Source organism: Thermobia domestica, chromosome 2 (genome assembly GCF_964235325.1).
Source record: "Thermobia domestica chromosome 2, izTheDome1.hap1.1, whole genome shotgun sequence".
NCBI classification, from domain to species: domain Eukaryota; kingdom Metazoa; phylum Arthropoda; class Insecta; order Zygentoma; family Lepismatidae; genus Thermobia; species Thermobia domestica.
In genome coordinates this window covers 197,199,807-197,212,174 of record NC_137455.1, presented here as the reverse complement: position 1 = coordinate 197,212,174, position 12,368 = coordinate 197,199,807, and the positions used below count along the sequence as shown (strand labels likewise).

At 35.4% G+C, this 12,368-nt stretch overlaps 1 protein-coding gene across 2 annotated transcripts in view; it reads left to right on the top strand.

Moving 5' to 3' along the window:
* Positions 1 to 12,368, top strand: part of LOC145678351 (protein CEPU-1-like) — a 1,025,842-nt gene that overhangs the window by 866,974 nt on the left and 146,500 nt on the right. For both annotated transcript variants that reach the window (XM_081748400.1, XM_081748399.1), the window contains exon 5: positions 949 to 1,077. In XM_081748400.1, the coding sequence (XP_081604526.1) occupies positions 949 to 1,077 (129 nt within the window). The remainder of the gene's footprint in view (positions 1 to 948; positions 1,078 to 12,368) is intronic.

The window sequence follows — 12,368 nt, the reverse complement described above, 5'->3', positions numbered from 1 at the left end:
CATGGAAGAACACCTACGGATAGACAATTGAGGGGGGTGCGTCATGGAGTTGAGGAGGGTGGGCACCACTGAATATTATTAAAGAAGTGTGCAAGTGTATTTTTAGGTTACGTAGTTTGGATGGTGGTGGTCCAGAACCAGTTCAACCCTGCTTAGATGTGACTCTGTATACGCATGACAAGCAATCAGCATCTGCACAACCTGCTATCTGATTATGCAGTCGCGAGGGTAGATTACTTAAGTACTGAATTTTTTTGATTACCCTATACAACTTACTCATGACATCTCAAGGATACCATGTTGCTCTCATTAGCTCTTATCACCAATATATCTTGTGCAAACTTTGCGTCAGATCTGTGAATTCCTACTGGGTTCTTAATACGTTTTCATCAACTTCCAATTTCCGTTACCTCTGTTACGGGAGATTTATATACAAAGAAAGTCCCGGCCTCAGAGCCTTGTGGACTGCTTCACTAATGTTGTTTTAAATGAAAAGTGTTTGAAATAAAATTATATATTAAGATGGCTCGTGTCAAAATGGCCGAATTAGCCTGTTTTAACTATAATTGTTTTTCACACTGTTAATGTAATAGGGAAGGGTAAGCGGCGCATGGACATATTGAAATTGAATAACAGTATATTAAAATTGTAACAAATCATAAAATTGTCAAAAAAATATTGAAAAATAAATAGTAAAAATTGAATAAAAACTACGAGCAAAGCTTCCCAATATTTAGTGTTTACAGCGCCATCTCTTCCCCCACCTGAAGAACTTTGATCAACTTAGTTACCATCTACCAATAGATTCTCTATGACATCATTTTTAGTGTATACAAAACTAACAATTACAAAAATTCTATTATTGCTTTTTTACTGTTGTGATGAAACAATATGTAAACAAACACATCTTAGTATAAGTTATTCTTTTACCTTTTGTTCTTTTCACAGTGCCAGAATTTGACGGTGAAGTCTTGGAACTTACAAGAATTAGTCGATTAGATATGGGAGCCTACTTATGCATAGCCTCAAATGGAGTGCCACCAACAGTCAGTAAAAGGATCAAAGTCAGTGTGGACTGTAAGTATAATGTTATGTATTTCTTGTATCAATTTCTTAATACGTCTGTCAATCTGTACATAAACGAGAGTAGAGAAATATGATATAGCATTAGTGGCTCTGAAATAATTATTTAAATATTATTCAAATACAAATTCATTTTTATTACTTCTAAATTTTATTTCTATATAAAATAGACACTAAATGACAGAACCATCGATAATAATATTAAAGATTTATTGGCTTTGAATATTTCAATAATTGTCATTTACAATATACTATTATTTTGTAGTGTTATACGTAGTCAATTTGAAACTCTCATTATTTGTTATGCTGTATTATTATGTCGTTATAAAATTCATATTTATTTATTTATTTTGAAAAATCATCAACTTGAATATTTGTACAAAAATATGCTAACTATATATAAATAACCCACACCATAATCTATGCACCGGTCATTTCGGAGGGATGTATCTACATGGGATTATCAGGTGACCTTCCTATTGACGAAGAAGTGCGATTCACTCGAATGGAGTATCTGGATAGTAAAGTTACGGTTTAGCCGTAATAGCTCGATTGCCACTGACAAAACTGCATTCAGTGACCACGATCGTCCTTGCAGAAATGTTGCTTCATTTGCATTTTTAAGGATGCCACTATACCTGTGAGCTGAACTATGACTTACGCCACATTGATAGCTGATGTTTGCTTCACTAGGGTGACATTAAAGAGGAGGCCGTAGCTGTTGCTTTGTCTGTGGCTGCCCGCATTCATCTTCTACGAGATCTGTCTACGACTCTGCCCGTTTCCTCTCACATTGGTTAAGAACTGTGACACTTTAACATGTGACACAGGGTCACGTTGTGGATGACGCTGGTTAAAATCGGTTAGCTACTGAACTGGAATTCTTTCTACACCACAGTTTGATTATCTGGATGCGTTCCTTATGTGTTAATGGTACTGTTTGACACTTGTAAGAAATAGGTAAACACAACTTTCAGTTGCCAATGACTTTTTACCAAATTAAGTTATGTGGAACCTATTTGCATATTTGGCATCCTAAGAAAATTCTAGCCCATAGTTATAAATCACACTACGTACCTATTGTTTATAATAAGAATTTCGAATTGAAGGTGACGGAAACAAGATACGGCTATCCGTGTGACATACAAAAGTGTCTTTCTGGACCTAATGTATATCGTCCATCTCATATTTAATGAAATTACATAAATGTGAATTTAAAAAGGGGAGTAAAGGACTTTTGATGTACCCTACGAGTTTATTAAAAGTCTATTACGTATGTGCTTGTGTTCCAGCACAACTCTGAGACGCCTGGAGCTGTATCCAAACTTGGTATGCATAGATTAAAAAACAGAAAACAGTACAGTGGGGAGAGACCCCTGGAACAACTAGGGGGAGTGGAAGGGAAACCCATAAAAATATCGAGAATGGCCAATATTAGTGTCTAATCCATAGTTTTCAGGGTCATTAAGATGCATCGTGATATATCCGATACTGTTTAAGTCCAGTTCAGCCCCTAGTACCCTTGGGGGTAACCGTACAAATAATCAAAAACGACCGATATTAGTGTCGAGTCCATAGTTTTAGATGTTACTAAGTTGATTCGTAACACTTCGATTCCCCTTTAAGTCCAAATTCAGCTCCCTGTAGGAGTAAGCCCCCTATCACCACTAGGGGAAGGATTTGAGAAGTAGAGAACGTATAAAAGTAGTGAAATATAACCTATATTAGTATCGAATCTATAGTTTGCGATATCTCTGAGGAGAATAGTGACATCTCCATGCTATTTAGCTCCACGTTTAACCGCCATTATCACCCATAAATGAGGGGAAGGGGTAAAGTGTAAAAATAATTGAAAACAAACGATTTCAACAAACTTGGTTAACGTATGACTTATAATCTGAGCGAAATAAAGTGGGAGTAAGATATTCCAAGGAGTGGGAGTTAGAGTGGGTGATATGTAAAAGTAGTTCAAAATGACATATATTAATACGCAATCCATAGCTTTCGTTGTAGCTGAAATGAATAGAGACACTCGCAATGCCGTTCAAGTCCAAATTTAACCCTACCTCTAGTAGGGGCGGGGGAAAGCTAGTGAAAATACGTAATGTCAAAAATAACTGAGATTAGTGTCGAATTCCTAGTTTTTGGGGTCGAGGAAGCGGCTAACCCATTTGAAATGGCTTTTGGAACATAATTAGTATCTACTTGAAGGTGGGTTTCTTAATCGTATGGATTTAAAGAAAGGACTATTTAAATCGACAAAATTTATCTATATTTTTATCTGTGTAGCTGCTAACAAAATCAGCACAGTACACGAATACTAGAGCCCCAGGATACGTTTGCAAACGCTTAGAGCGTTAAGAGAAATAAGCAAGATATGGATACACGCAGACTACACCTACAAATGCGGCTTGCACCCACACCAACATCCTGCGCGTTAATGTGTTTCTGCACGACATTGTGTGTTGCTTCTGTACGTTGTTATATAGGCAAATTTTTTTTGGAAGTTCACTTGAACATTCTGTTACAAATTTTTAAAATATATTTTATATTTATTCTCCTCTATCTTCTAAATTATTGATCCTAAGAAAAAAATGTATTGGGCTATTTTCGTAGTAAATTTAATGTAGTATAATTTTGTACTTGAAATGTTCTTTGGTAAACTCCACAGTTTAAAAAAAAACTATTTAGGAAAAACTTTAAAAAACTATCCTTAAACCCACCCTACACAGTCTGCTGAATTAAACCGTCGGAGACTTCTAGCTTGTTATTTAGAGTGTTTTCCCTACAACTGTTTCAAATTCAATTTATTTTTTCTAATCACTTTTTTTTACCTTCGTTGATTGGACTAAAAGACAGTAACTTACAGGAAATTTCAACAGAAAATGAATAATAACAACAATACCATTAAATTACTGTTATAAACAGATGATTGTTTTTGATTCATTCTTCATTTTATTTAATAAGGGAACAAGTATTTTATTCAATCTATTTCGAGTAGTCAATTAGTGGTCCATTTAGGTGTCATAAGACTATATAGTGGACCCCCCAAAAAAACTTCTTATCTGGCACACGGGAGAAAATGCATGATTCTACTAGAAATTTTCAAGCAGAATTTTAAATATATAATCTTTTCCACCATCACCTACGATTTTCAAGTGACACCCACGTGACTTTAACAACAATTTATTTCAGAAATTTGTTATTTACGCGCAGATAATCACATGTATCTTCCACGGAAATTACAATATAAGCACGGTTTATACTTTATTGCATTCGCAATTAAAGAACACTTTACATTATGTATACACCGTGTCGCCGTTTTTATGAGGGACATTCTAGATGGATTTTGTATGAAATTCCTTCCAAAAAGCAGTTTATAAGGACCTTTATGTCTCATGTTGCTATTCAGATAGTAATACAAAAACGGGAATTGCGCCCAAACATAGATTTGTGTCTACTCTGATATTTTGGTATGTCTGTCTTGGTATTTACTTTGGCATCAGAGAAAAAATGGAGAAGAGTATCAAGATTACTTTTTATGTCAATTAAAACCCGAATAAATAGTAAACGATGCAACATATTGGGGTGCTGTTTCCAACTTAGTAATAGGTCATCAACTACTATATGCCCCAAAAGTACTGACCATCAAGCACAAAGGTCAAATGTTTAAACCCTAATAACTCGTAAACGAAGCCACATATCGAGGTGCTCTTTCCACATGTAGTAACAAGCCATCAACTACTACATGTTCCAAAAGTACTGAACATCGAAGTCAAAGGTCAAATATTTAAACCCTAATAACTCGCAAACGGAGCTACATATTGAGGTGCTGGTTCCACATTTAGTAACAGGTTATCAACTACTAAATGCCCCAAAAGTACTGACCATCGAGGTTAAAAATTAAATATTTAAGCCTTAATAACTTGTAAACACAGCGTCGGATAAATTTGTTTGACCTATTCGGTTTTGTACGAAGCACAAAAAGTGAAGAATAAATAAATTTGGGTGTCCTGTTTACTTCTGTACCAAACAGGAAAAAGCAAACAAATGCCATTTTAACTAGCTGAAGATTTTATATCATTTTTACTATTTAAACAAACGAATGGATAAATTTGAGTGACTTATTTAATTTTGTACCAAAGAGAAATGCCATTATAACTAGCTCAAATTTTATATCATTTTGTACTACTCAAATAAACGAAGGAATAAATTTGTACTAACCAGAAGAAGCGAAGAAGAACCATTTTAACTACCTTAGACTTTTTAATACCATTTTGTACTATTTAAATAAACAAAGGAATAAATTTGTACCACCGAGATAAAGCGAAGAAATACCATTTTAACTAAGTAAAAATTTTGTACCTTTCTATGGCATTCAAATAAACGAAGGAATAAATTTGGATAGAGTATTTAGTTTTTTACTAACCAGAAAAAAGAAGTGATGAATGAATACAATTTGGGTGGACTATTTTCTTTTGTACCAACTGGAAAACGTGAAGGCCATTATAGCCTTTGTACTATTCAAATAAACGAAGGAATAAATTTGAGTGGCCTATTCAATTTTGTATCAAGCAGAAAAGTGAAGGAAGTTAATTTTAACTAACTCAGCATTTATGGATCATTTTCGGGTATTAAAATAGACGAAGGAATTTGAGTGGACTATTCAATTTTGTAACAACCAGGAAAAAACAAAGAAATCCATTTTAAAATAACTCAGAATTTTATATAATTTTGTAATACTTAAACAAACGAAGGAATAAATTTGGCTGACCTATTTAGTTGTGGTGCTAGATTTTGTACTATTTCGTATAATTTTATGTCACATAGAGAAAGGGTCATTTTAAAGTTTTCCAGTTCAATTTTTGTACAAGGAGGACAGCCATATTACTATGTTTTTGCACTTTTTGTATACAATTTAAAATAAACGAGGAAAGGCCAATATTTAAATTCGAATGTCTTGTACCAACAGAAAAAGTATTCCGTTTTAAACAAGTCGAATTGCTAAATAAATTTTAAATGTCTCTACCGTCATGTAAAAGAAATGCATAATGAAATTACACTAAAAAAATAATGTTAACACCCGTTTGCCTTCCACACTATTAAGGTGCCCTATGTTATATAAAAATCATATTTGCGCTCAATAGACTGTACCTTACGACTCTCGCTATACTAACACTACAAATGTTAGGTAACACATTAGTAATGTTCCTTGTTTATTTTATTTAAAGTAAATTAATACTGAGAAGCTTAAATATCTACAGCAACGCATAAAATACAAGATATGTCTTATTCGTGGACGAAAGTAAATTTGAGGTGTTTGGTTCAGACGTTCTCCCACCAGTCTGTCGATTTACCCACACATTCTCGTGCGAAATTAAATCTTTTTTTCTATTGACTGTACTTATGTATGGATTCTTACTTGGTACCCTACCATAAAACACGGAATACCTCAACATTCTACGGACTGTTTCTGCGATAACGTTCTTGCCTAACTCAGAGTTTAGGGATGCTGCAATTTTCACTGCACTTAGACTGGGGATGTTCTTAATTTTTGAAGAATAGAACGTTCGTCACGATCTGGCAATTTCCTGGGTTTTCCAATTTGTTGTATGGACTCTATCTTCATTTTCATATCTCCTGACAATGTCTCCAACGGTACTCTTGGGGATGCGCAATATTTCAGTTATTTTAGAGTATTTATCCCCTTTCGCATGATGATAGATCACCAATTGCCGCTGCTAGAAACCCGTATTTTTACCTTTTCTAGTCATATTTACCACAGTCCATGTAACCTGTTTGATTCACAACGTTCAGTGCTGCTTATTCACCTCTGCCATAACCTCTCTTCGGCTGCTATCTGCAGTGTATGTTTTGTTACCATACCACGCCTTCAAAATAGTACAGAAAAGAGTAAATACCGCTGGTGTTATCGAAACCGAATATTAATGGGAGGTATATTTAGTCCATTATCTGTTTGACATCCTGTTACCAAGCATTGATTAGCATTTCGTGTCACATTCTTTCTTTCAGAGTTCAATATCTATCCACGTATCCTCTGTCTTACAACTTATGTTTACTTGACCGTTCATTATCAAAATTGAAAATTCAACTTGTTTTTGGCAATTCCTAATAAAAAACGAATATTAATGTAAGCGACTGTATATGTATATGTAGTGAGAGAGAGAGAGTTAAGTATGAACTTGTATTAAATTTTCAAGATCTACAAGTACATTGTCATCTAGAATGTCAAATATGATATATTCGTCAAGTAGCAAAGCAGACATCAGCATATATATATTGTCTTGTAGCTCCTGCTACTAACAATATTACTAGTAATCTGTAATTGTAGCAGTTTGAACATGATTCACAACCGTTCATTGTCATTCAGAAAGCCAAATAAGTAATATAAACTTATACCATAAATTTTGAGTACTGTTTTTTTTTTAATATCTATTATGTTTTTTTATACATGATAACTTCGATCCAGTTTTCCTCAGATAATTCCGGGAATCCTCACTTCTTTTGGGGAATCCCTTGCGCACACATTTCTGAATAGAGTAGGTTTGAAGTCTTTGACGTGACCATGTCCCATTCGCTCTATCATTAAGGGTTGTGGTGATATAGAGCTCTCCAGTTCATTTTCCCACGGTTTCGACACTTAATATCTCCGAAAGTAGTTGCCTCTGACCAAAGTTGCAACGGACTTTTTTTCTTGTCTTGATATCCCCTATATGGTGGTATATAGTTGCTGCGCGAGTTTTCGAACACCCAGTATACACACACACACACACACACACACACACACACACATATATATATATATATATATATATATATATATATATATATATATATATATATATATATATATGCTTCATTACTTACTGCTTCATTACTATTTAGCCTAGAGTCATGATTCAAACGCAGTTTTCTTCAGTATAACAAGCTCTTTCCAACGGTACCACTCGCATGTCCGTATCATATTCCTGAAGCGGAAAAATTGGGAAAAACCGGATTTTTTTTCTGAAAAAAAAATCACCCCCTTGGAATACTTGCGCCTCTTCGGCCAGGCCTGGGTTTTACTTAGGAATCTCAGAAAACATTTAGAAATACTCGAAGGTGTACACAATCCGTATGCAAAATTCCAGTCTGATATCGTGAAAACTAAAGGCTTGAAAAATTTTTGAAATTTTCCTTATGAAAGGTAAAAAGCTCGCTCACACCCCTTCGCCCCACTTGGAGCCGCCAAGTTGACCATCCAGTTGCAAAATACATCTGAGGTGTTCTTTGGTCCATCCTTGACTTGACTAATAAAATAAACTCTGCTTAAATACCTGTTATATAGAACCTAAATAAGCGGTCAAAGACTATACTACGCCATGGTAACAAAATTTACCAAAAATCATATGAGAATTATAAAGATGTGTAGTTTATACTATTTTAAATGTATTCTTGGAATTCTACTCTTCCACTACAAACTGTATTTGTGTTGAACTTGTAATATATATAATAATACATACTTAGAGTACATAAGTCCATCAGAATCGATGCAATTGCGCTGAGTGGTTGTGCTTTACAAGGATATTAATTAATATCATAATGTAAATACTGTAATCGTTACAATATTAATTAGAACACTAATTGTCCATGAATATTAACATATAGATGTTTAAAAGAGGTTTCATCGTAATTACAAAATGGAAGTGTGTAGGTAGGATATGCAAATTACAAGTAGAGAGAAAGAAAACGAAAATGGATAAATGGAAAGAAAAGAGGAAGTTTTAGCAACTAAAGTAATATAGATGCACGAAGATAATATTTTATTCTTTCGTTTTCAGTTTCGTTTATTGTCAACATATGATATTAGAATAGGGGCATGGTGGCTCAGTAGTAGAGCCATTAACTTTGGTGCATGTCATTCCTGGTTCGATCTCCGCTCAAGTAAGTTTGTGTTGAATAACATCCTTAATCATACATTTCGCTAGCATAAAGTGCACAATACGTTAAACAAAAAGATTTCATTTTTATAGGACATTTCAATACATCAACACACAACGTTAACACAGATGACCAGTTTTCACGTAAAGAGAAATAGAGTCTAACCGGTAAGTAATATTGAAAAATGAATCATTACCATTCGTATCGTAATTGTCCAAATTATGGGCCACTAATTCCCAATGCCGTCGCGAACAATTTACAATCTTTCACTGAAATAACTTCACGTTGTTTTTCAAGTCTTCTATACTTTTATTGATAAGTATTAATAAAACATTGACATCGAACAGGAGATTCATGTGTCTGTAACCAATTTGGATCTACAATTTGAGAAAGATTTGCAGCGAGCTCCAAATTTATCCGTCCAACTGATTACAAAAGTAAACAAAGGTCTTACTTTTGTCTTCTCAGAACCTTACTGCAACACGTTTTTTTTTTCATAAATTATTCATGAAATTAAAATGTTTTCGACAATCGTGCCGAAAATCGAACAAGTGTGGAAAGCGCTGATTTATTACAACTCTCAAGTGCTTCTACAATCTACATCATCCTATTTCCTATGCTATTTGACAGTGTCTGTAGGGTAGGAGAAAAAGTGTTACTTAGATTTAAACTGACTCATAATGTTCTTGAATTTTTTGTGTTAAATATCTCAGCGATATCGGAACCTAGAACTTTCCGTTTCGAAGGCGCGGTGGCTCAGTGGTAGAGCAATCACCTCCGGTGCTTGGGGTCCCTGGTTCGATCCCAGCTCTCGCCGTGTGGGCATTGTGGTGGACAAACACTGTGCTCGTGGGTTTTCTCGGGGTTCTCCCATTTCCTCCCACTTTCTTCATTCCATCATTTCACTCATTTATCATAATCACCGTCTCCTTTAGCCTAACCGGCACAAGCGTGGGACGTAAAACTCAAAGATTTAATTTCATTTCGTATAGCTTTCCGTTTCGGTAGGAGTAGGTCAACTTTAACATTATTTGAAATGTTGCTTTCGTTATTCAATAACATACACGTTTCTTAACCGTAACCTAATTGCATCATTGCTGTCTGTACTTTGTTTCGTAAAATACCTTAGATACTTTTGTTTTATATTTTGGATTTGTGCTTTTTTTTTTTACGTGCCAGGTATCTGCAACACCTATATTGCGGCTGTAAATTCACATTCGTCCTCGCCATTATCACACACATCTTTGTTTTCACCTTTCAATAGAGGAACCTTGCTTTCAGTAGATAATTGAGAATATAGGTCATGGGCTGAAAAGTCCCGGGCCTAACACATAGATGGCGCTAGTTGTATTGCAGTCACCTTGTTTTCAGTGAATACTAACCTTCACAAGACAGCTGTGAGAATTTCATGATATTCTATTCATTCGTCTGTGAGTTATTGTGCTAAGAGTGACCCTACTTGTGTTAGTTTCAAAACAATGGATCAAAAACAATTTCGTGTTTTAATTTTACACTGCTTCTTGATGGGAAAAAATACCGTTCAAGCGAAGCAATGGCTTGAAAAGTGTTATGGGGACTCCGCTCCATCAGAAACAACAATAAAACCTTGGTTTGCTGACTTCAAACGTGGTCGTAGAGACACCGATGATGCAGAACGCAGTGGACGTCCAAATGAGGCAGTAACATCAGAAAACATAAAAAAAATCCACAAACTTGTTTTGAATGATCGAAAAGTGAAGGTGCGTGAGTTAGCTGACATCGTAAAGATATCAAAAGAACGTGTTGGCTTTATATTGCATGAGCATTTGACTATGAGAAAGCTCTGTTCAAAGTGGGTGCCGCGTTTGCTCACTGTTGACCAAAAACAAGAACGTGTTGATGCTTCTGAGCAGTGTTTGGCCATGTTTAAACGTAACAAACCGGAATTTTTGCGTCGATATGTGACAATGGATGAAACATGGATCCATCACTTCACTCCGGAATCAAAACGATCGGCATCTGAGTGGACAGCAACTGGTGAACCTCGTCCAAAGCGCCCGAAAGCACAACAATCGGCTGGCAAGGTTATGGCCTCGGTATTTTGGGATGTGCGTGGTGCAATATTCATCGACTATCTTGAGAAAGGACATACCATTAACAGTGACTATTATATAGCGTTATTGGAGCGTTTGAAGGCCGAAATTGCAAAGAAACGACCGCATATGGCAAAGAAAAAACTTTTGTATCATCGAGACAACGCACCGTGTCACAAGTCAATCAAAACAATGGCAAAACTACATGAATTGAACTTCGAATTGCTCCCACATCCACCGTATTCGCCAGATTTGGTTCCCAGCGACTACTGGCTGTTCGCAGACCTGAAAAAAATGCTCGCCGGTAAGAAATTTCGCACGAATGAAGAGGTTATCACTGCAACTGAGGCCTATTTTGAGGCAAAAGATAAATCGTTCTACAAAAGTGGTATTGAAATGTTAGAGCGGCGCTGGACTGATTGCGTTGCTCTTCATGGAGATTACGTTGATGAATAAAGCTAATTTTGAACCAAAAAAACGGTGTTTTCTTTGTTAGGCCCGGGACTTTTCAGCCCATGTGTATTTTGCTACAAACACTCAATTTGATCACAGAAAAACTTTTTGCAAGCTCCCTTCTAGGATCTCCTTTAACTTAAATACTCGTTTAAATTTAAGAACGTCTAATTATTTATATAAAAGATTGTACAGGATCTAGTTTCCTACAAGACTACTAATCGTATTTGAGGAACTTTTCCAAACTGTTTTCTCTATTTAGCAAGCATCTCTATCTTTGTACTAAAAAGACAATATAACACGGAAAGTAACGTCTATAGCATGTTAGTTACTTTCTTTCTCTTCCGCCTAGACCGATAGATGATGTGATTTTTCTTCTTTTGATGCACACTCAAACATTATATATATATATATATATATATATATATATATATATATATATATATATATATATATATATATATAGAGAGAGAGAGAGAGAGAGAGACGAAGACGCCGTATTCTCTTTTGCTGTTGCCGGCGATAAAGTTTGGAAATCGATAGGACTTCAGTATTAACCACTGCGATTAATCTTAGGAGGCTTTACCAGCAAAAGCGCCGAATTGAGGAGGTGATAGAGGACGAGCTGTGCGGTGTTAAAAAGAGAATAAAGAAAGGAAGAAAAGAGGAACCAAAGGGGAAAAGGAAGGAGAAAAATGTAATGACAAGAGAGATGCAGAGAGAAAGGTGTCGCTGAAAAAAAATCGAATGTTAGGAAAATGGAATGAGGTTACAAAGAAAGGGGAAAAAATAAAGAAAGGCGCCGATGACTTTAAACGT